General features: G+C 40.9%; 1 protein-coding gene across 1 annotated transcript in view; it reads right to left on the reverse strand.

The window, feature by feature from the left end:
* Window positions 1-24,447, reverse strand: part of GUCY2C (guanylate cyclase 2C) — a 46,775-nt gene that overhangs the window by 11,159 nt on the left and 11,169 nt on the right. Inside the window, exons 7-18 of the mRNA XM_068401677.1 lie at window positions 23,506-23,620; window positions 22,172-22,307; window positions 19,345-19,430; window positions 18,801-18,912; window positions 14,510-14,591; window positions 12,140-12,245; window positions 11,540-11,602; window positions 10,879-10,950; window positions 9,823-9,927; window positions 8,488-8,574; window positions 4,222-4,354; window positions 2,261-2,398 (exon numbers count right to left, since the gene is read on the reverse strand). Of these exons, the coding sequence (XP_068257778.1) occupies window positions 2,261-2,398; window positions 4,222-4,354; window positions 8,488-8,574; window positions 9,823-9,927; window positions 10,879-10,950; window positions 11,540-11,602; window positions 12,140-12,245; window positions 14,510-14,591; window positions 18,801-18,912; window positions 19,345-19,430; window positions 22,172-22,307; window positions 23,506-23,620 (1,235 nt within the window). The remainder of the gene's footprint in view (window positions 1-2,260; window positions 2,399-4,221; window positions 4,355-8,487; window positions 8,575-9,822; window positions 9,928-10,878; window positions 10,951-11,539; window positions 11,603-12,139; window positions 12,246-14,509; window positions 14,592-18,800; window positions 18,913-19,344; window positions 19,431-22,171; window positions 22,308-23,505; window positions 23,621-24,447) is intronic.

Here is a 24,447-nt window from a genome sequence, read left to right on the forward strand (position 1 = left end):
TTGAGAAAATTGGCTCACTGCGTACCTGGAAGCTGAGTTTAATTTTCCTAAGTTGGTGGATGGAGGCTAGGTACAGGAGCTTTTAAACAACTCTTTTAAAATCTGAACACAGTCCTTGCTGCTGCCGATGAAGTCCTGGAGAAGCAATTACATCATTTGTCCTGAAATATCAAATTCATGTCTTCTAACTTGCAGAGATTAACCTCTGATAACCTAGCCATTGAAAGACTTTCTACAGGAGACTTCAAAACCAAATGAATCTAACAATCAACAGGGACATTTCTTTGCCCATTACCATTGACTCTAATTTGATATTCTTTTACCTGTTTTTGTCTTAGATGTCTGTAAATTAGTGGTCACCCCAAGTTTGAGCTACTCTCTTCCAAAGTTAGACGATGCTACAAACAAAATTCAGAACTGTTTGAATAAGTATGGTCTTCCCTCTTGCTGCCTCATCTTGGCTAATGAATGAATCCAGATATTTAAATGAGAAGCCACTTCAGCAATATATAGTAATATTAATTCCTTTCTGTTACATGAAACTTGATGAACTGCTGAAACTAGACAGAACACATTTACTCAAATTGCATAATCAAAAATCAAGACTAACACCAGAAGCCATTAGATCAGCAATATGTATCTTAGACATCTACTAACACTTTTAAGGAAAATGCTTTGGTGAGAAAACAATCTCCTCACTGAATGGAAAACTTAAAATTTCAACTGAAGTTTACAAAGCAGATTTTTTTTTAAGTTACACTGAATCCAGACTTACCAAACAGGCTTCAGGCCCAGTAAGTTTATTGCTGTCTTACTAAACATGCTGATATGTGTGACCACCTCCAGCAACAGCACCTAGAGGTGCTAAAAATTCTTTCAGTTGAATGGATTAACCTAATGCTATTTGAAAGGGACAGTCTTTCTAAAATGACAAAATGCAGTGCTAAGAAACAGGTCAAAGTTAAAACAAGGAACCAGATTGTGACTATGACAGCCAGGGTCAAACAGAGAACAGTGAGGATGCCACCACATCTCAGAAGAGCCCAGAAAGCATGTCTGAGGCTAACTTAATAACCATTAACATAACAGAGAAAGACTGTAACTGCTGAACAAACAGTTAAAAGAATGTAGTTTCCTATGGATTTGCTTTGCAAGTCAAAATGAGCAAGGAAGAGCATTGCTCTTTCCTTTCTCCACCTATTTTGGCAATATTTGTAAAATTCTTGCATTCATGAGGATTGTGCCTGCCTCTTCCCAAGAAAAAGGAATAGACTTTTCTTTTCTCTACCTTATCTTAAGCCTGGAGTCCTGAAGAATTTGCTTGAAGCGGAACAGGCATTTATAGTCTCTTTCAAGTCTACATTTGTATTAAAGAGTTGGTGATGTGAAATACTGTGTTTCCTCAAATATGAACATAGATTTGCAATAATGTAGGATGATGAATGTGCCCCAGAAGTTATTCTCAAATGTAACTCAGGAAAAGAACTATTAGGCTGTCCAGCTGCTGCTCTAGATGTTTTAACAAATGTGAGGCTGATCTATCAGAATGACTCAGAGGTAAAGGCAATGTCTAAACTTGTTGGTAACTGTCACTAGGAAAATCCCAAACCCACACATGCTTTCATGTCAGTTCTAATATAGAATAATGCCTGGATTCTGGGAACTGGGATTGACTGGGATGTTAGCCACTCAAAACCAATGCCACAAAATGCACAAAATGGGGTTTAATGGATGCACTACAGGAGGAGATGCTTTTTCTTACAGAAGTTAAAAGACTAAAGTTAATTTGGACAGGCTTGAATAAAGTCTGAATAGCCAGCTTTTAAATGCCAGCTGTTCTTGTGTCACGCTGCTGAGTTTTTGTTGTTCTGTGTTGACGTTGCTGATTACGATGCCTGATATGAGTGAATTATTATATGTTGTGCACAATTCATAGTAGAAAAACCTTTGTGGCCTTTAAATGTTACAGTAAGTCTGGACAGCATTGTATAATGTGAACTTCAGTAATGCTTGTGGCCAAGGTGAGGAGGGAGGAGAAAGGGCAAGAAAACTAAATGCAAACTTTACAAATTATTTACAGAAAGAATAAGGACACTTGCCCCAACAGTGAGATCCCCCAAACAGGCTCTTCATTTATCACACAGTGAAAGAAGCAGCCATTCAAGCAAATATCAGAGACAGTGCCTTTCACAAAGCACGAAGAATGGGCCAGTTACAGCATCCCAGAAGGATGCAATGGAGGAGAAATTTCTGGATCTACCTTTGCTGTCCCGGCAGTGCTCAGTGTAGAAGGTCTCCCTGCGTAGGATGATTTCTTGGGCAATGATCCCATAGCTGTACACATCACCCTTCTGAGATACATCAGCATGACGGAGATGCTCAGGAGCTGTCCACAGGTCTGAAGATCCAGATGACAAAGGGGAATGAGGTAAAGGGGGAAGAGAGAGAAGTAATTGAAAAAGGGTGAACCTTCTCAGGGCATCCATTGGTTATAGTGATATTTCCTTTTACTCTTTCCATATCAAACCCAGAGCCCGCTGGTACTGTTTGTTTCCTACTTTAGCATCTTTATTGAGGAGCTGACATCAATACAGGTTAGATAAATGACTGATGTGGTAGTTTTCAATTGTCTGGGATTTGCTGACCCTACTATTTTCCACTATGAATGCAGACCCTCACACGTCCAGAAAAGTTATGGTTATTGGCAATGAAATTGCTTTTCTTAGCTGCCTTTCATGGGCTTCTTAGACATAGCCTATGCATCTGTATAAGACCAAGGAATGCCAGTGCTATAAAAAAAAAAAAAAAGATGAGCCAGAAGTTATTGAGCTAGATGCATGGAGTATGTTATACAAGATGTCAGATGAGAAGACTGTAATACTTCCCAGCAGCCTTGATATCATGAATCTATTGAAACAATTCTCAAGTGCTTTAGGGCCTGACATAATATTACCTGCTCATAGCCACTTTCATTCTACAGAAACTATTCATCTGTATTTCTAGTGCAACAATTACCATTGTACCTCAAAACTAGAATGCTGCCATGGTATGACAGTTTGTTATGACATGCTGATGTTGTATCATAACAGTGACCTGAACACAGTGACCCTGAAGACAGTGTTATGATATCAGGCTGCAACATCCAGACACAGTGATTCTGTAGATCTCTTGTGAAACAGAAAGTTTTCTTCAAGGAAAGAAATTTAGTAGCCAGAAATTTTGAGGCTGCTTGTCAAAGCATTTCTCTTATGAGCAATGAAAGAAGAGAAATACATTACAATGTAATAATAATATAAATTTAAATATGAAAATTGTAAAATGAAGAATGAATAGAGCATTTACATTCAGTGCACTTTTCTTACTCTTTTTTTATGTTCTCATTGCTACTTTTGAGCATGTTTGTGTCTGATTGTAGAAATTCTCTCTCAACCCAGTTGCAACCAGTTTCTTCTCAGATCATATACTACAGTTAAGGCAGAGTGCTGTGCTTATTAAACCCCAAGTTCTACTGTACACATTCAGATAACATAATTTCAGATGGGCTCATCTTTTCACTCAAGATCAAGTAAGAAGGAGAAGAAAGGAGTGCTCTATTTTACAGAAATGTCCTATGAGTATGAAATGAATAGAAAATGTAAAGAAAAGCTGTTAAAATTATTCCAATCTGAACACATATTGCTAGATTCCTACCTAAGGAATCAAAAACATTAAGGTTATCATTGCAAATCATTGTAGATTTTTTTAAGGATGATCAGAGTCATGAGTGTTAATGTTTAAATTAAATCACAGAGCACTGTGGTAACACGTGCATCTGATCAATGACAAGATCATATAGTACTTAACAGCTTTTTTTTCGTCACACAAGTTCAGCATTACTGCTGAAGAGAGCTGTTTGCATGAAGGCCTTGGATGCTGAAATGTTTCTTGCATCTCAGCCACACGTGAGATCTGTTTTCTAAACTATAAGTTGAGAAATCATCTTTCCTTCTCACCTACACTGCCTAATTTCTTTCTCTACCTGCTAATGATTCTCTTCCATTGTGTTATTTAAGACAATGTTTTCAGGTATCATTTGTATGATGGCTGCTACATGAAACAAAATCACATTGTATGTTTTGTACTGTGTACAAAGAGTAATTAGGCCCTACTGGACTATGAATATAAGAAAATTCCTTTGGGTTGGAAACCATGAAGGAGAGTCCAATTGCATACTGTTTTTACCTTTCCTTGGAGGCAGAATTGAATTACAGCCAAAATCAGTGATCTTCACTACCATGCGACTGTCTACTACACAGTTTGTGGACTTGAGTCGACCATGGACTTCCGTTTTGCTTGAGTGCAGGTAAGACATCCCCTGTGGTTGATAATAAAAGAGAAAGAAAGCAAGACTACGTGTGAGACACTCAGCTGTTACCAGACTCAACAAGAATGTGAAGTATTAGTGTAATATCTGTCCATGTAATTAAATGGCCTTCATCAGCAATGGGTATGCATAGATCCCAGTTCCCTGTCATGAAGGGAAAAAAATATTATTTTACAGAGGAGACTTTCCAAGATGACAGGAACAGTCAATGTTAAGAAATGAGGAGATGGATCATTAGAAGGATCGTGTCATGGAAGACCATCCTTCCTCTTAGTTAACAAAAGCCTGACATAGCATCTTGGGTTTTGATAAAACTAGAACACAATTAAGCAATTAGGAAAATTTATTTCCTCCCACAGAAGCAATAAATGCTTTTTTGATAAATTTAGCACAGATTTGTTGGAATGCCACACAAAAAAAAGTGCTTCCAACTATATGTTCATCCAATGGACACCACAGGTGTGAGAGGAATTGCTCTTTATATCTGTATCATCTTTGAAGATTACCACACACCAGAGACTACATTCAGAAACATTGCAGCAGATCCTCTTCTGCAAAGTAGAGGGCTAAAGAGAGGTCAATGCAGAGAGTGTTAGATGGTGCACTAAGGCTTATATAAGGCAGAGGATCAGATTAGACAATCATAAAGGTCTCTTCTGACCTGACTGATTATGATTTTCTCTGTACTAGTCAATACATGTCAGCTATCCATGCGCTAAACTTGGAAGTGGGCACCGTGAGGACTGGCCAATGCAGTTTCAGCTACATTTTCTGACATTCAGAATCTTGATTCACAACACACACAGGCATACAAAGGTGGGTAGTTTGCCCCTTTTTACTGATCACCTCTGAATTTATCTCATTTAGTCTAAGACACTCAAATACGGTGCAATACAGGAGAAGGGGCCAGCACTGAGGCATAGAAGGAAAAGAACATTAGTAAGTGGGCGTAAACTGAAGAAGGGAGTAGGTATGCTAATTTGCACCCTCTTGATATTATTTATTTTGTTTCATCTCTCTCTTCTGAACTGCTTAATCTCACACCTACTTATAGCCTACTGGTGGTTGTTTTTCTTCCTATAGTCATCTTTTCTGTAGCTCAGTATATGAAGCACAATCTATATTCTGTAGAAGCCAGGACAGTTATGTCATATCTGGTTTCTTCTCTGAATGGTCTTCCACTTAGACTCCTACATGTACAGCTCATCCTCTTATATGATAACTGGTAGACAGACTTTAATCAGGGTTACATATCTCATGTGGTCATGAATACACTATGATATGCTGGGTTTTCTCTCCTTTGGTACCTGTATTTGGGAATGGACCAGCAAATGCTACAAGAGATCACTGAGACATGAGCTGAGTTTTAGGCACAGTAGATGTATGTCTGAGACGCAAGCAGCCTGCAAGAGATGCAATCCCTGGAGAATGTTGTTGGACTGGTTATCCTGGACCTATCTAGACCATGCCAAAATTTACAGACTGTGCGTGCTATATCCAGGGAACATATTTCTTGATTAAGCAGCTTTTATCATGCAGCCCTGATGACACTATCCAGGATGTTTTGCCTGCTTTTGGTCCTATTTCATCCAGCTGTGCCTTCTTCCAGCACCTGCTTTCATCAGCCAGGAAATACACCCATTGCTACAGCAGAATTCCTAATCAGTTTCAGCATCAAATAGCAGGCAAAGGTAATTTTTATTTCCCTATACCAGGGCTTTCTTGTTAACAATTTCTAGAGGCAGAAGTCTTACAGATATACCTGATAAAATTTTCCTCTTTCATTCCAACTATCCTGTGCACCTACCTGAAAACAGAGAAACTATTAAGAACCCATGATGTTATTTTCAAAATTTATAACAACTTTCAGTGCCGTACTCTTAAATCCTTCAGGCATTCTTGTAACCTCTGCACTGATGCTCTGAAGCTTTAGTTCTGACTGAGAAGCCTTTTCCTGACACAGTGCAATAATACTAAATAATATTACAATGCCTTGCACAATATCCTGCAGCAGCCCCTTATTTAATAAATAGTGTTGCAACAACAGTGTATGCAGTAATAACTGCAAGGCTTGATTACTGCAATTCCTTCTGAGCAGACCTTTCATCAGAGCTCTTTGGTCACATGTAACCAAATCCATGTAGATACACGTGGTGCCATCAGACCTAGAGACAGCAAAGATAGACAGAAAAGAAAAAAAAAAGCAAGGAAAAAAAAAGTAAATGGAGCAGATTTAGGGCTTCCCCTTTGCCTACCCCACCTCCTCTAGTGGACTAGGGGATTCTCTAGGAATAGTCACTGCTTGGCCAGCTGTACCACGGAATAGAAATGTTAAAACCTCCTCTGTTCAGAAAAACTGATGCAGCAGCTTCTGTGCCACATGAAGAGTAGGCAAAGTATGAGGACTGTTTGGGCAATGGCAAAAGTGGGGTGTAGGAAAGTGGTGGTGTGGAGAGGGAGGAGAATATCAAAAGGAAGGCAAAGTAACTGCAGGAGCTAGTCATAGGGAATTTAACAGCCTGGAGAGCTGGGACTGGGCTTGAAAAGGGCAGATACTGGGATGAGAGGAACTGGAGCTGAAGGGCTATGAAGTGACTTATGTAAAGCAAGAAGCCATTCAAGTAAAAATAAACAGGATGCCTGGAGGTTGGGAAGCTGTGGTTTGGGAAAAGCAATACAAGATGTTCATGGAAATGTCTAGGTCCCAGAGGCTCCACCACAGCATCAGGTCAAGGAATAGGAGAGGTTGGCAGATCATCCGAATGATAGCAAGTTTCCTGATATTCCTAGGTACATACAAGTTTTCAGGAAGATTTCGTGAACCATCTCTACTAACATGGCTAATAATTCTCAGGAGTCATTCCACAGAATAGATGCAGTGCGCCGCCCATCCTCAGACTCCATGTCCCGTCCCCATTACCAGCGGTGCAGTGAATGACTGGTTGTGAAGTCCTGGTCCCAGTGCAGTCACCAGGCATTTGGTTGCTCCCTTCAGAGGGACTGGGATTTCTCTCTCCTTCTCATAAACAGAGTCAGTACTAATCCCTGTTTTCTTAGGAAACATCTGAAGGTGAACTTCAGAGGGTAAAAAATACTGTGTTTTTTTATATGCTATAAGGAGGAAGGGAAACTCCACTGCTGCTATTTAAAATGAAACTTAATGCTGAACGTTAACTGAACTTGGAAGTCATTACCAAGGCCAACAAACTGTGACAATTTGGATTAAGGGGGCATTAATAAAGAGCAAGATTTTCAATATCTCTTTAAAACAGACACAGTGGAGTCATTCATTGTGGAGACCAACTCTGAGCTGATACATGTAGGGAAATGGGAGGACTGTCAAACTGCAAACCAGCAATAGGAAGAGGAGAGCAGTTGAGCGTGAGCAAAAAGGCAGAGGTAATTCTCTATATTACCTGCAGAGGTATAGTGGATTACTATACCTGTGAATTATAAAGGTTCCTTAACTACCAGCTAAACAGATATAAGTCTCTAATGTAGACTAGAATTTCCTTTACTGTTCATATTGAATCTTCCTACCACAAGGACCTGAAATGTAAAGATCTGTTGAAAGCTACTGAAAACCAGTCTTGGTTTCTGTACAGGATTAATTTCTTCCCTCTCAAACTGCCTGAAATGGATAGCTCTAGTTTCTAGTTTCTCACTCTAGTGAGTAAGAAAATCAGGATGCTGAATAAACAGTTTATTTTGCAAAAAGTTTGTGCTGTCTCTGGATACAAATTGGAATAATTCCATCATTTTGAAAAAACAGTTTTCCTTACCTGAGGCCAGAGAGCAGTGTGTTTTGCAGGTCTTGTGACTGCACAGGCCCTACTAATCAGAGCCACTGGTCAACATATTGTAACCCTCTGATCTTTGGGGCATACTTACTTTGTTTATTTATAAATAGCCCAAAGCCAGCTCTGGCTCTGATTTCCCCCTTCAGTTCGAGAGCCACTGGCTCCTCCTGCTTCATACACCTATCCCCAGAGAAGGAAAGAGTGGAAAGGCATACATCCTCTAGCAAGGAAAGGAGAAAACCCTGAGAGCTGCCCTTCTCCAGAGGATCTGTTTTGCAAGACAGAACAGGTTGATTAACGTTGCACTGTCAGCAGTGCACTTACCTTGGCAATATCGTACATGACAGAGATTTTAAATTCCCAGTCCATGAATGTGCCATCAGGGTAGGAGATTTTATCATTTAAAACATCCTGTGAAGAGAAGAAAAGAGTGGTTCTAAACTGCGCCAGGGAAAAAAGGAGAAGATGAGATATGAGTATCTAAATCACACAGCCTTTCAACCAGCAACCGAAAGAGGTAGCCCTTCATTTTTTATAGGGAGCACACGCACTAGAGCAGGAGTTGACTCTGAAAACAGGGAATATTAAATATATTTTAGGTTTACACAGAGCTAGAAAATTGAGGGCTCCAGAAGAGAGGTTTTTTGTGTAATTAAACGTAAATAGTGAATTTGCTTTTAAAGCCGAGTCTTTAATAAAGCAAAATAGCTGAGACAGAAATGGACAAGGTGTGCAAGAGGAAGGGAAAGGAATTTCAGCGGTTTGTGCTCACAGTCCGTTTCCTACCAATTTTAAGCCATGAGGCTTATAAGTTCAAAGTAGACTGTTCCTTTATCTTAAAAGTGCCAGTCATTTACAGTTCTTCCAGCCACTATGATTTCCATTGCTAAAAGTAAACCTCCATGATTATGCCAGTTTACAAGAAAAGAACTAGAGACAGAGCTGTTATTTTGCTGCCTTGCTGTGAGTTTGTTCCAGAGACCACTGCTACTGATGAGAGTCTTTGTATGAACTCAGAAGCAGAGACAATGTGTGTCTGCAGAAGAGCTGATGCCACCATTATTTCATGATTAGCACTGGAATAATATTGGTAGTAATAAACCATAAGTCTTTCCATAACTCTTGCCAGATATCAATTTTCCATTTCTTTTTATAAATAGAAATGAAGGGCTGTTGTCCCTTACAGCACAGGATTTGCCATATTCCAGACTCAAACCATTTGTCCCTTATTAATATAGGATGTATTTTCTCTATCCTTTCACACTCTGAGGGCACTGTGGGGTCCACAAGATCATCAGCAGAGACAACGGCTACAGTTTGGAAAATAAAGAACAATTATAACCTATATAGTCCCAGTAGGGGACACAATACAAATACTGGCTGTTGCTGTTGCCCAGGCAGAGCTCCGCCTGTACTTTTCCTTGCTTGCACCTCACCTCATCTTCTGGCTGCTGAGAATCATCAAACTGATGGCAGCCACAGCAGCACCTGGGGCAGGCTGAAGGGAACCAAGCAAGGGAGAGGGAATGCGGAGGCAGAAACCTGGCACCACTTGCTCAGTCCATGGCTGCTGCATAAGGGCCAGACACATAGAGATTTTTTTCCTTACTTTGAAATTTGATAATTTGGGGGTGGAAGGAGACCTGCAAAATTCTTTACCCGCAGAGAACCTCTTTCGCAGTACTCGATCACCCCAAAGATCATGGTGTCTATCTTCACAGTGCCATAGAACTTGGTCAGGTTGTAATAATCAATCTGTAGGAGCTAGAGCAGAAACATTGGATCTGTTTTTAAAAGCAATCATTGTTAGCACAGAAACACAGGTCAAGGATACTTGTGTGACATGGCTTTTTATCTCAGGCCCTGATAAGATGTATGAGTTTCCTTTAAACCAGTGTGTATTAAGACACTGAGTGAATCACTTGAAGACATTTGTCATTCCAGAGCCATCTGGATGAGGGAGATAAGAGCGGCTGCTGTTGGATACTGCAAGTTAATTCCAGAGCCCACTATAGTCTCCATTATTGCTTCTCTGCTCAAATCTCCCAGTTGACCAGAATAGCCATTATGAGTGACAGAATGTTGTGAATCAGTCAGTAAATGAGCAAGCAATAAAAACCTAATAATGCTGCATGATATTATGGACTTTGTCCGTTTATATAGACAACTGTAGTTTACTTTGAGGTATTTTTAGAGCTTATTGAATTCACAGCATAGCTGTGTTTTGTAAAAAGGAAAACTATTCATTCAAAAAAGATGCAGTGCTGCAGCCAAATTAATCTCTCATGTTGGAAGAGTCTGTATGCACGAGTCAGCAGAGAGTTACTTATATTTAAAGAGCTGCACTTGGTACTCAATAATAAGATTTAACTACAACATTCCGCTACTAATGAATTAGCATGATATGAGCAAAAAGAGTGCACTGCCTTTTAGCACCAGCTATAAAAATGTATTTAGCAAGGCCAGATGACAGAGCATTAATTACTTCACTCATCCTCAGCTTCACTGGCATACAATTTAGACTCTGAACTGGTGATGAGATCACACACACAAAGAGAAAGTTCATCAAGCCATATACTTTGAGGAACTCATTACCCATCCACCTCACAAACATGCGCAAGCATATGGAGGTTAGAGTTGACAGTGGAAAGCAATGACTTCACTCATCGGCTCCATCCCACCCTGTAATGTCCAGTTGCTACGTGCAACAGTTACCTTGTTCAGTTCTACTTTTTGCTTCTCTGAGAAATTACCATCATTGTTTTTGAGATCCTTTAGGATCACCACCTGAAGACAAAATAACAGTGGGAAAAAAATCATAGGTCTAGTACAACAGCAATTCGTCCTTTTTTTCCAAGAAATGTCCGTACAAAGAAATACTTCAGAAACACCTGCCTACTGCTTCGCTGCTGGAGTTTCAGTTAATCAGCTAAGTAACAGAGTTATATTTCCTTCAAAAGATTTACCAGGTAGGTTGGAACTATTTAGAACTGTCAATGATGAAAATTTTAACTCAACATGAACGTATCTCAGTCAGGTAGAGAGCTCTACTGAATGAGAATTGCCATGTAAATTGTCTGTCCTCCATTAATCTCTTAATCTCCTCGGTACCAAAACATATCAGATTTCTGGTCCCTCTGTTTCTGCTTCTGTGCTTCTGGACTAGGCTAGGAGTTCATGGAGTCTAATATTTTGCCTTCTGTCACTAAGCAAAATGCAAAGCACCTGACTGGGAATAAATGGCTTATTCCTTCCATAAGATCAAGCCATTTTGCAAGGTCGGGAGAGGTGGAATTGTCTCTGGAGAGGAATGATCTCCTCCCAGAAAGAGCCCTCCTAAACTGAGGAAGGGAGATGGACACTGCAGTCAGGTTACCTTCTTGTCATATTTGCCTTGGCGCAGTCTCTGGGTGGTGTCACGTCTCTTATCTTCATCGATCTGAGAACAAAGAAGAATAATTAACTTGCAATTATCACTTACTCCCCACTTGGCAGGTCCAGAGAGATAAGTAATGTCAGTGTGTGCCACACAAAGAAGCATAAACCTCTCTCTCTCTCGGGAGGGCCACTACATGCCACAGAAAGTGTGGGACATCCATGCCACTCCCACGGCTGCCAGGGCCTCCGCCTGCTGCTTTCATGTTCTTGGGCATTACAGAGGTATAACAAAGCACAGGGAAGTCAATTGTAACAGGAAGAGACCGGTAAGCAATACCCAGCCCATTCCTCCATCACAAACGAGCTTTACTGCTGGGGAAGAGATATATTCTATTAGGGAGCAATAGATGGGGAATAATCTCTTTTTTCTTCAATACAGCAAGTGAGGGTTAAAAAAATTTAAAAAAAAAAAATAATAGATCCTAGCTCTACCCGAGCCATAGCCTACATTGTAGTGAAAGCATGTCAACACCCCAGCATCTATGGTCTTTAGAAGACAGAATCCAAGACCCAGCTTTGGGCATCATGCTTCTCTTACCTTCAAACTAACATGACTTGTCTCACTGGTCTCCAGAGGCAAGATTTCCTCAGGTGGTATATGGGACCATTTCTTCCACCGACGCTTATTATCTCTTCTGTACTTCCTGCAAAACGAGTGGACTCATTCAGAATATCCTCCCAGCGAACCGAAACTCCTAACAGGAGATTAGGACAAGCCCTGTGGCTCTTGTACAGTTTTCCAGTTTGAGGCTGCTCCAATTCCCCCAGCTTTGGGAAATCCTAAATACTCGTTCAATTCCATAGGTGTAGCAGAAGAACAGAACAGATTTAGCAGAACAACTGCTAGGCAATTGCCAGAGTCTCAAGGAGGGTCAGAACAATTTAAAGCACAAAGGGCCATCTGGATTTTATATAGTTTTCTCCTCCATGTTATTCAATGTACTCTGAATGGAGGTCCCACAAACAAATGCAAGCCAAAGGAAGTCCTGACATCAACACTGGATGGTAAGAACTGATGTGAATACAAAGCCAGGAGAGGAGGTAACACCAGTGTTGAGATGAGATACCTTTTTGTGGGTGTCCCTTGTATTCTGCACATTTTGTAAAAATTAGGGAAGTGCCCTTGGAATGGGGAGAAGGAAATTGCTGTCTCCCTTGCAGAACTTCAGAGCAGACACTGTCTTCTCTTAGAGAAAAGCTCCAAGATAACTAATACTCATCAATTACCCGCTTACACATTCAAGTCTTTCCTCTATCAAAAAAAACACAGAACTGACTGGAGACACTGCAGGAGAATCCTAACACACTGATGATGGCCAGCAAATGCTCCAAACCAGAGAACCCACGGTATTGATGACATAAATGTTTCCTTTTCCAATATATTTTAATGTACCTATGTATAAGAAAAGGAAGACCAATAATGTCAGTAAGAACTGTTTTTCTCAATTCAGTCTTGTAAGCTGTGTTTCACCACCAGGATGCCCTGGAATTCAGACTGGTATCAGCTGGTGGTTAAGTACATATCAAACTGAATTAAAATCTACTAAATATAATATTTAGTTATGTGTTTTTCAGGACTTTGCCTTTTTACTTAGCAGTCAGAGCTACACAGAGTATTGTGGGATAGTTCAAGTGTCCTAGAAACTTGGGAGATAAAGAAGGAATAATGAGGCATTTTGTTCATTTTCATAGCTGACTCTCTCTTCTCCTTTGCTTGTTAGGGGACAATCTTTGGTAGCAATTATAGTTGAGAAGTTTGCCATTATCTTGACACTAAAATGGCAAGCTTTATTCTAAAAAATCCTCAGGAATCTCTTCTGTATTTGATACTTGGGAATACTACAATGATATGTATACAATAATAATCTAATTGTCTAAACAGAATCTTTAGATTTTATCTATCTGCAAATATGGAAGAGCACAGAACTTTTTACAAATCCATCCTGTGTCTAGACAAACTTTTATCCATTTTCATAGCCGTTACAAACCTCAGCTGTCTGTTTATATGTTGTGCTTACATGTGGCAATGATTGGCTCTTCCATTTCTTGAGTACAACTGGATGTGTGAGAGTTGTATACCTTCATCTTTGATTATTTTCACTCACAAAAAGCTTTAGTTAGCAAGGCAGATTGGTCCACTCAAAATAAGAGAGCCTGGGTAGTATCTGTTTCTAATCAAGTTTTGTTAAGACCTGATTTTCTCACTTTTTCTGAAGTTCTCTCATATATAGCAAAGAGGGATGCTGAGCTACTGAAAATAGATGCACAGGTAAGACAATTTTTTCTAAATACGAAAGAAAACCATATGCTTTGGTAAGGGGGGGGCATTTCTTCCAGCAAAAGGAGACATCATTGATTTCTATTTCTATTTCTGCTTTTTCCATCATGATAAAGCTAAACTGTGTTATACTTAGGAAATTCTAGGTGTTGTTAGAAAAGTCAGTATGTGAGGAGTTGGACTGAGTCAGAGGAAACTGAAAGACAGGATGGATCCATGGTGTTTTGACTCCTACAGTGACTCAAGACAAATACCTCCTTATAGTTGAACTTTTATGTCACCAATAGGTTAAAGAAACATAAGTGAACTGCAAGATAAAGATAGGCAGTAAAGTGGAAAAAGTCTGAAGGATGGTCTGAGACATACGTTTCTGTGTATGCATAGGAATCAGAGCTTTTTAGCAGATGCAAAAACTTTGAGCCTTGCTGCATCTTCTCCCTTGATTATTAACCTGACATAACAATGCTATGGATGCAAACACTACTTGGCATATACTAAAGAGTTCACACTGAGGGCAACCACACAAGTATGTAAAGTAAGCTAATGAATGTCTCTTCAATGGGAGATCAAAGGCATTGCCCTAGGAGGAAAACTGTTCAAGGACAAACAGAACGCCAGAGGGGCTGGTACCTTAGAATCAGCAAAGAGATGATCAGAACCAGGATCACAATTCCTGTGAGTGTAAAGACAGCAATAGTCAAGATATGTGGGCCTGCAGAAAAGAAAAATTGAAAAATAAACAACTTGACAGAAGACGCTGAAAAACAATATTATGTCTAAGAAATTACTCTCACCCACACATGCAAGTCACAGTAGCTGAGCAGGGATATTCTTTGGTCACATCCAAATTGAAAGGCTTTGTTAAAGTCCAGCACTGCCTAGAGATGACAGGTGCCTGCTTCTTTCACTGCAGGATGAAGCATGACCCAGAGCAGTGCAGTCTTACATCCGCACCTGAGGCATGGGCACTCTGTAGGGACACACTGGTGGGAGGTGAATTTAACAGCACTAAATCTCACATCAGCTCAGCAGCAGTTTCCATGTGTTCTCCTCTTTGAAAACAAACTAGGATTGTCTAGGAATAAAGCTGAATTTTCTCAGTAACCATGTTTTAAAAATGAAGCAACCAAACTTCTCCTTGTAATAAGGGTGGATGGTGGAGGCAAACCTGGGTACAACTCTCTGTGGGACAGGGATGTAGATGGGGTAAGCAGTTGACCATTTGAAATCACAGTCACTGGCAGGAAACATTGTTTTCCCCCAGCATACCCAGGGCTTAATGCAAAAAGGGATCCTCATTGATTCCTTTGGATAAAGCTTTCTCTGAAAGGGGGAATAAGGTTTTGATCCTACTGTTTTTATCACTAAATGCAATACTCAGTGATGACTTTCTGATTCAGGCTTTACAGTGTTTGTCTTTTCCTTTCCAGTCCTGCTGGGTACCCACACAGTGAGAAAGACACATGCCTCTGACAGTGAAATTTCAACAACTACCCATACCTTCGTCACCCAGAGTCTTTGCTGACATAATTTGCTTCAGGATGGGATACACCTGGAGCTTCCACCCAGAATTTCAGCTGATACAGAGTACAGCCACTTGTGGATTTGAAAGGCATTTCTCACACAAACTTGTTATCCAACAAGAGGTCAGAATGAAAATCATGGTATGGCTTTTAACATAAGCAGACTTTTCAATATTTCACACCTGGGTTCTCCCCTTATTGGGCCAGTTGTTTAAAGTCATTCTGTAGTTGTTGTAGACAAAGCTTTGAAGACTGTGGACTCATTTCTGAACACGTCTGTAGACACTGTGTTGGGATGACAAGTGGTACTGAGTGGACTCTACTCTTCAATATGAAATTTGTATGCTACAGAGGGAAATTAATCTGATGCAGCACAAAACTGCCAGATTAGTGTCCTTGGAAGCTGCCAGGTGCCAAACAACTTGAAAATCAGGCTGTTCAGACATCTGAGGACTTAGACCCAAAATCACAGACCACACAAGGGTCCTAGTCCCAAGCAAGCAGTCAGAACCGGCAAGGCTGGCAACTGATTATTTAAGGTTGTAATTTTGATTGTCTTAATGTGGAAAAGTGAACTGAAGCCTATCTTGGGTCAGTTCTTGGAGCTCAGAGGTACTAGGAATGAAAGTTGCGGCCACCAACTTCCTTTGAAGAGCAGTAGGCCATTAGTGCAGATCTTTGTCTGGTGGCCACACGTCTAGAGTGTACCTACTCTACTGAGCAAGTCTCTCAGTCAAATAAGGCAGAGGAGAATCTAGTTTTGCAGATTGCCTTGTTGGTTATGGATAGTAAAAGAGCCAAGCTACTCAGCCTTACTGAGGCTAATGCACTTCTGCCTGTGCCCAGAAATAGAAATAAAGGCACACAGAAAAGCAACAAAGTGTAAAAATTAATAAAAAAATAAAAAACAACATGACACACACTAGCTGCCTTCAGAAACAGGCAGCAACTGAGCAGGGATTTTCGACATACCAATGTAAGTGTCTGCATCTGACATAGAATTCCATTTAGGAACTCCTCTGGATTTTGGACCCAGCTTTCAGGCTTTGATTTTCATTGTTCTGTGTATCATGTCTCCCCACCTTCTTTCTGTGTGTTCATCACAGCATCAGTCTCAGGGCCTCCTAGTAACCTAATATTTAGTCTGATGCTCTCCATTGAAAACTGTCAGTACTGCTGTTCCCCTCCGCCAATAAAGGACTATAAGTCGCCACTATAAAACGATAGATACATGAGAATGTGCAAAGCCATTTCATACTAATTCTCTGAACTTAAGGTTTGTGAATGGTGGCTTGCAGCTTAACAATCAGCAGGTTGTAGTTTCCCCTGGAAGCGCTGTGGGAACCGCAGTTTCCCGTTCCTGAGGCTCTGCTACCACCTCCTGGCTCTTGGTATTACAACACGCAAACTGTTTTCAGGACCTCTGAACCAGAGACGTTTGTGTATTGAAGACTGACCTTATCCATGCATAGAGCGAGGGTTAAAACTTTCTGAATAATGAAATGTGGATGAAGCCCCTTTTTTTAGGGGATGCCAAGAGGAAGAAGGGTAGCAGAACTGCATCAGCTGTTCTCAATTACAGCTTAGGAAGGAGCAGGGCTCTGGTTGCTCTGTTCACCTCCCTGGAGGAAAAAACATATTTCTAGTTGGAAAGTTTTGACTGGCTTTGGCAAGGCAAAGTGATAACTTAAACTCTAGCTAAAAGGTGCCCTTTGGGGGAATATATTTATTTAGAATCACACTGAAGGAAGGTTTGGTTAAAAAAATGTGAAGACAAAATAATCAAATGCCTGTGGGAGGCAGTTTTACTTTGGTTTAGTATAGCTTGGCCACAAAGTCAGGCCTTCATTAAGCACTAATGTTAAGTTACTGGTTTGTAGACATTGGCTTTCTGTAATTCTCATTTTTCTTTTGCCCTTGTGCAGCAGCTTCAAACAAGGACATACTCAAGGGAATGTTTTAACAATGCAAAGATCCACTGACAGCACAGCATCTTGTGGGCCCAAGGGACGGATGAGAATGGGACTGGAGCAACACCAAGAAGACTGAGGCCAAGCAGCACATGGCTCAGGGAGCTGGTGCGGTGAGACCCTGGGGCTGAAGTGTGCAGTGTTGCTGTCTCTGCACAAGCAGGACTCCTGGTCATACCAAGGGAGACCAGAGATTTGACCAAAGCTGAAAAATTAAAGCTCTGCTGAACTCCCTCCGCTCTTCCCAGAGCTGTCCAACTGGCGTCTCGTTAGTGCTGCTGCCTGCTCCTGGCAGCTTCCATGGGTCCCTGGCAATGAACCACTACTCCTGCTTCTCTTAGGAGGATAAGCCCTAATTTGAAGCCATCTGATTTACTTTGCTGAGCAATAAAAATGTTTGAATCCATGTACCACCTTACTGTGAATGGACTTTTACTTAGCAGAAGGTGTTTGTTTCTCCAGTTACTTCTTTGCCTATTCCCTAATGGAGGTAAGCATTACAGCAAACTAATGGAGGCTTTTAGCAGAGACCTTTAACAGCAGCACCTTTAGACACTAACTGATGGGAATGACGCAGGTGATCATTAACCCACTGTGCACTAACCCTTGCAACCACTGCCACTGCAATAATTTTTATCCTGCATATCTCACCCTGAAGCATATGCATTTCCATTGTCAATCATCATGTGGCAGCGGTCTAAATGGGGGAAACAACCCCAATCTGATCAGACTGACAAGGCTGTATTCTGCTATGCTGAAAAACAAAGGGGTTCGTCATCTGTTCTATCCAGAAGTCACCAAAAACTCAAGAGAAATGGAGGTGGTGATTTCTGGGATTTCAGATTTAAACTTTGGGTGTAGATAGAGCAAGAACCTAGTTTCCCATTGCCTTTCTCCAAAGAGCCAGCTCTTCTAAGAAGCCCCTCCAGAGAAGCACCCTGAATCTGCACAGTGCTATGTCCTCTCCCCAGCTCCCTACAACAAGGATAAAGGGGCAAGCAGAAGCCACCATGCTGCATCAGTGATATAGAAATGCAGAGTCATATAATTCGTTACAACCTTAACTCTGCTGCATTTCCTGAACAGTCTTTCAAGCAATTCACACCACCACCATCTTCTAGTGGAGATTATATGTTTGGGGGTGACCTCTTCCAAAACACAACATGGTATTCCCCACAATCACTGGTACAGCATGGAGTCTAAGAGAGACTTAGTAGCGCCTAAACAGAAATGCAGGTTTAGAACTGGGCTGGTTGCAGAGAACATGGAGGGCTGGGGCAGGGGAAGGAAAGATGCTGCTCTGCCCCCAGCTCCTGGTGTCACTGGCTGGGGGCAGTGTGAAGGTGGCATGCTGGATTGCACAGCAGGTGGATCTTAGGACTGTATGACCTGTCTTTGAAGAAGAGGTAAGTTCAATGGGTGTCTCACCAGTGCCTGGAATATCACTGGGCAGCTTGCGGTTCTTCCAGACAAAATCTGGGCTGGTAGTCATCATGCGTGTCTCGTTCTTCTGAGTGTTGAAATACAGAAGAATTTGGAACTATGAGTGTAGGAGGGAAGAAATGCAGTCAGCAGCTGTGCTCTCCCTCTTTTGCCCTTGCTTCAAATAACCCTTAATAAATGTATTGCCCAAACGCAAAGTAATTCTTGCTCTTTCTGCTACAGTGGTGTGTTCCTCAGCTTAGCCATATGTTTGGCTGCCACATTCTTCCTCCTTCCTCCCCTCTCTCTGAAAGAAAATCTATCAGTCCCACAAAATACCAGCTGCACTTCACTTACTGAATCACCAGATGACATCAATACTGTCAGTCTCCAGCACAGCTCTCATGACCCCTTCCTGGAATGCACAGCATGCCTTGGCATGCCACCACTTCTGCTGTAGTTATTTTCATCATTCTTATGCAATAGTAGAGGCCATTTCATTTCTCCTTTCATATATAAGGTTGAACAGTTTCTCCCTGGACATACGTACATGATTTGCAGTCTGTGACGTGTACAGCAGGGTTAAATTGTTATCGATGTCTCCAAATTCATCTAGAGTCACAGGACCCAGTACACCTGCGGACACAAGGAATTAGTCACAGGGCTTGCAGTCTCAGAAACACAAATATATGGCAGGAAGGATGGGATAAATAAAAGGATTTCTGATGCTCAGGGTATTTTTTTTTTCTTCATGTACATTCTAGAATACATATCAGCTTAATGTGGCACTACTTCTCCCTTAATAGCATGCTACACTTTCTCTACAAAATCCAATAACAGGTGTTGAACTGACTGCACTGAAAAGGAAGGTCTCCCTCTAGCTATAGAAAAATATATATGTCAGGTTTCTTCAGCATACCAAGAATGTCAGAGTAACCTCCCTTGAAGGGATCATTTTAGAAGTGAGAAGGGAAATTGCCTGTTTCCACCTGCGGTTTGAATCTATCAGCAAGAAAGGAAATATAGGGATACTTTCATTCCCCTTACTCTTTTGAGAGCTACCTGCTTGGCTCTAATATTATTAATCTAACCAGTTTCTTTTTCCCTTTAACCTCCTGCCTCTGTATGTCAGCAAATGTGCAGACTGAGAAATTACCTGTGTAGCACATTCCAAGGATTTTAAGGTGGAACTTCCTGGGTCCCTCAGTGTGGCTTGACTTTGCTCTCATGAAGTCAGTCATTTCAACAAGAGCACAAGCTCAGCCAATACCCACCACTCCTGGAAGTCTCACCTTCATTTTTTCCTTTCTTTTTTCAGGAGAGTCTTTTTATCAGCTTCAGATTGCTCTTTTGCTGCTGTTGCTGACAACATATTTTTCTTAAAGTTTAGCATCATCATTATTTTAGTTTGGGAATTACCTTCTCCTTTTCACCTCTAAAACTCATGCTAAGTTTTTTGTGGTCCACCTTCTTAATATCAAAATAATTATTTTATGAACTCCCTACTCTACCAGCCTACAGCACAAGAAAGAATGAAGAGGGTTCAACACCTTTACTTTCAGGACTTTTTTTAAACTAAACCCGTAAGTAATGTGGAGCATTACAGCGCAAGATTTATTTCAGATAAGTAAAAAAGTTTTTGCAACTTACCTTTCAAATTTAGAGTGAAACTGAAGAGATAAGTTTACTGATATTCAGAAAAGTATGCTGTCTCAAGGAGGAATTAGCAAACTATATTTTGCTAGGTTTGGGATACCATGGTTCAAGCAAAGATAAGCCCAAAACCTGTTAGGTCATATTAGGAAAATCTGGGAAACTTTACACATGTGTCTGCTGAAAGCAGGTGGGGTATAAACGCAAAGCTTTGAGTTGTGATTTTGGTACAGATCTCTGATGTGAAGTGACAGCTGGGGCTTTGCTCCCAGAGAGGCAATTTTGCCACTTCTTTGTGTAAGTCTTGCCTCTGTCTTTTCCTAATGATCAAATTCTGTGATTTTAAGCCCGTAGCCTACAAAAGTGCACTGGTGCTAGACAACCTGTGAGAGGAACAAGAAAGTTGATTAAGAAGAGCCAACCCATTGCCAGCTGGCTTACACTTACACTGCAGGTACCCAGGCCTACGATGGCTTTGTAACTGGAAAAAAGGTTGAAACTACTTCATTAAAGCTTAGCTAAGTGGACTTCAGAGTCATTTTGAACATCAATCATATTTCATACTGTACTGGTTTCTATGGGATGAAATAATAGAATCAATTTTCTGTTACATTTTGTTTTAGTTCGTGGCCAGCCATGGTATGGTGATCAAGGCCATTAGCATCCAGGTGCTAAAGCTATGAGAAGTGAAAGCCAGGGCAGCTGACCCAGGCTGGCCCACAGGTGTATTCTATAACACGAATGTCACCTCCACTATAAATTGGAAGGTTTGCGGGAGATAGCTGGGGTTCTTTCTTCTGACCTTTCTTTTCTTTCCACCTTGTCTCAATGGTTGCCCTCTCTGGAGAGGTTCATCACTACTATATGGGCTGAAGTATAACTTTGTCTTTTGTATTGGCATTAGTATTGATATTGGTTTTCTTGTTTTATTAAATCTGTCTAAATTTCAACCCACGAGTCTCCCTCCTTTTCCCAATTTCCTTTCTCAGCTGGGGAGGGGTCTTGGTTATAATCAGAACAGCTGGTTGTTGTTTAGCCCTGGGTGTGGGCTAAATGGAGACACATACATACTGGCCTCAACTCAATACTAGACCTTTGGGGAAAAGCTTAGAAATGCCACTGTTGTGAATTAACAACCTGAAAGCCAGCTTGCCTCTGGAGGAAGCATGGACTCTGAAACCCACCTATATGCTTCAATCATCCATCTCCTTTCTCATTCTCCAAATAGTCTCCCTATACAGAGTTCAGCTCTTTGTCAAAAGAATGACACGAGCTTCAGGTCCTTGACCCTGTCCTCCATCTCTGCTGGCTGGGAAGCTCTGTCTCTCCTCCTTCCCCCACCCTTCCTTAGGCAGCAATATTCTTCAAATGTGCTTTGTACTTCAAAGCAGCATGAAAGATGAAACAGCCTAGAAAGGAGTCTGGTCCTCCAACAGTCTATTTCTAATTGCAATGTTTCAAACGTTTGTCATTTTGACTTTCTACTTCTTCTGTGTTACATGCACTGAGGTGGTTCTGCATGACTGCTATGTAGTGCTTCTGCTAATACTGAAGATAACATCCTTGGAAAAATGATAGAAAAAGGAAAAAGAGTGGGAATAAAACTCATTGAAGGGCTTGGACTTTTTTAGTGTAGGAGTGACTGATCCTAAGAGTGCTTAAAACCAAATTTCTTTCACCTCATCAATTTAGTGAATCCTGCACAGGACTGTACTTTTTTTTACCTTGAAAAGTGGTATTTCGGAATTCATTGACGAGACTGGGAGGTGACACTGGGCTCTGGGAGAAGATAAATTTCTTCAGAATATGTCCAAACAGCAAGACTGCATTAAAATAGCCAGCAACAAAGTCATCTTCCATCTAGAACAGGAGAAAAAGTAAAATGGCAATTCATGTTTCTGCCTTAAACCTAAAATATCTTTGGTGGTCTCCGTTTGGCAAAAACTCCAGCATGGAAGACCAGCATCTGCTGAACACTGAGTGAGTAGATGGGCAATACCCCATCAGCATTCTTGCTTGGAAAAATAAAGGTAAACAAAATATATTTTTGGTATATGGAGACAGGGAGGTGATGAAAATTTATAGAAGGCCAATGCGAAGCTCTGGCATGCTGATCCTGGCGCAAAAGATTCAAGAAATTCTACATTGTACATTCTGGGCACATCTGCTCAGTGGGACCCAAAGCCCCTGGCTTTGGATTAGACTTTCTGTGCAGATAATCCGGTGTGGTGCCAGCAAGTCTGGGCTTCCAGATGGCCACACCTCGGGGGCAAGGAGCTGTGCCAGAATTTCCAGCAGCCTGCCATAGAGCTGGCACCCAAAAGCGTTAAGCCCAGGCTGGGGGATCTGGAAGCCCTGTAAATCCAGCCAGAAGCTTCAGGCTGCCTGCTGGAGCTGGAGCTCAAAGCCACAAACCTTGGGAAGAACTCTACATATAGAGTCTGGTTCCTGGGCAGACAGCAGGAGTATCAGTTTCACTAAGTAGATACAGGGTTTGCATAGTTTCTGCTTTTCAGGAAATTAAAAAAATACATATTTCCTACAGAAAGCGAAAGTTCCTGATTTTGAAGTTCAACTGAAAAGCCCCTGGACAGAAACAGCAATGGTTGCCACTGCTTATACATATCTGCACACAAAAATCAGTCAAAATTTACTAGTTCTGAGCTTTCCATGCTCACATCTCGGTTGCACCTATAGATCATCCTTCAGTGATGCCTTGCCGCTGCATATAAGATTGTCAGTCACTCAGAAGGGGAGTCAGAAGGCCATGTACCTATAAGTCTCCCTCACGCCCCGTGAACATGACACATGCAGACCATATTAAAAGTTTGAGCTGAACATCACAAAGCAGTAATATGAGAGCCAACACGTTTGCGTTATGATATTATATGTTTACATCATTATAGCAGGACAAAATGTCATCCTGTGATAATGTAAGAAAATATCAGCATAGAAGCATGATGGGGGATGATTACAGCTGCATTTTTAGTTTTCATTTCCTAGTGCATGAACATGAATGAACTGAATGCAATAATCAGATATAAAATACTGTGGTTACCAGGCTGGCATCCTCAGTCTCTAAGGTATTCAAGCTGGAATTAGCTGGTGGCAGAGTCAGGACAAGTACATTCTGCATATAATGGGCTGAGTTGTTGTTCCTGAAGTACGTATTGCTGCAAAGCAAAGCACAAGAACCCCACGAAAAATCAGCAACAGGGGCAGTGGTAACCATTACAATCACTCTCTTCTCTCCAGCGGCACTGTTATTTAACAGGTTAAAACAGTAGTTCTAAAAATAAAATTTTATCATGGACAAAACTCTTTATGTTCTTCATTCCCTGATGCAAGCTTCTGTGCTTAACTACATTAAAAGGTAATGTAAAAGAGATCTGGCAATCTGAAACTGAAAGGTTGCAGTGAATTATTGTTATTATTGTAACTGTTTGGTTTCTGTCCTGTTTATTTCCTCTTCTTTCAAGCAGGAGTTTATATTTATTAAAACTGAGTCTCTTCTTGGAATCCACAGTACTGCAATCTGTAGTTTCTTCGTGTTATTGTAAATGTTTCTGACCTCTTCTGCACTGTTTTGTGTGTTCCTCTAATTTTTGTATTTCCTGCTAGAACTGATCACAGCAGGACTTGCACTAAGAGCATTTAACAGGAGGGCATGAAACAATTGGAAAGGTACAGAGAGCAGCTTATTGATTTATTTGCTTAATTCAGTGAGCTAGAAAAATCAGAAGAAACTATGTGAACTTGAAAACTATACTAAAATAAGCAGAAAAACTTGTAGCTTTCAGGTATCTTTGGTTTCTTTACCCTGACAGGCCATCTGGAAGTACTTCACAGACTGGCAACCACTGGATTCACATGTTACACAGGAATTTAGCAATAGATATTAGTGTCAAGTGGCAGCATCTGTCATTGCTATAGCTAGATTGGTTAAAAAAAAATGTATGAGCCTTCTCTCATTATTCATGTTTGATCATCCTTTTATTTT

This window comes from Nyctibius grandis, chromosome 5, assembly GCF_013368605.1.
Source record: "Nyctibius grandis isolate bNycGra1 chromosome 5, bNycGra1.pri, whole genome shotgun sequence".
Lineage (NCBI taxonomy): Eukaryota > Metazoa > Chordata > Aves > Nyctibiiformes > Nyctibiidae > Nyctibius > Nyctibius grandis.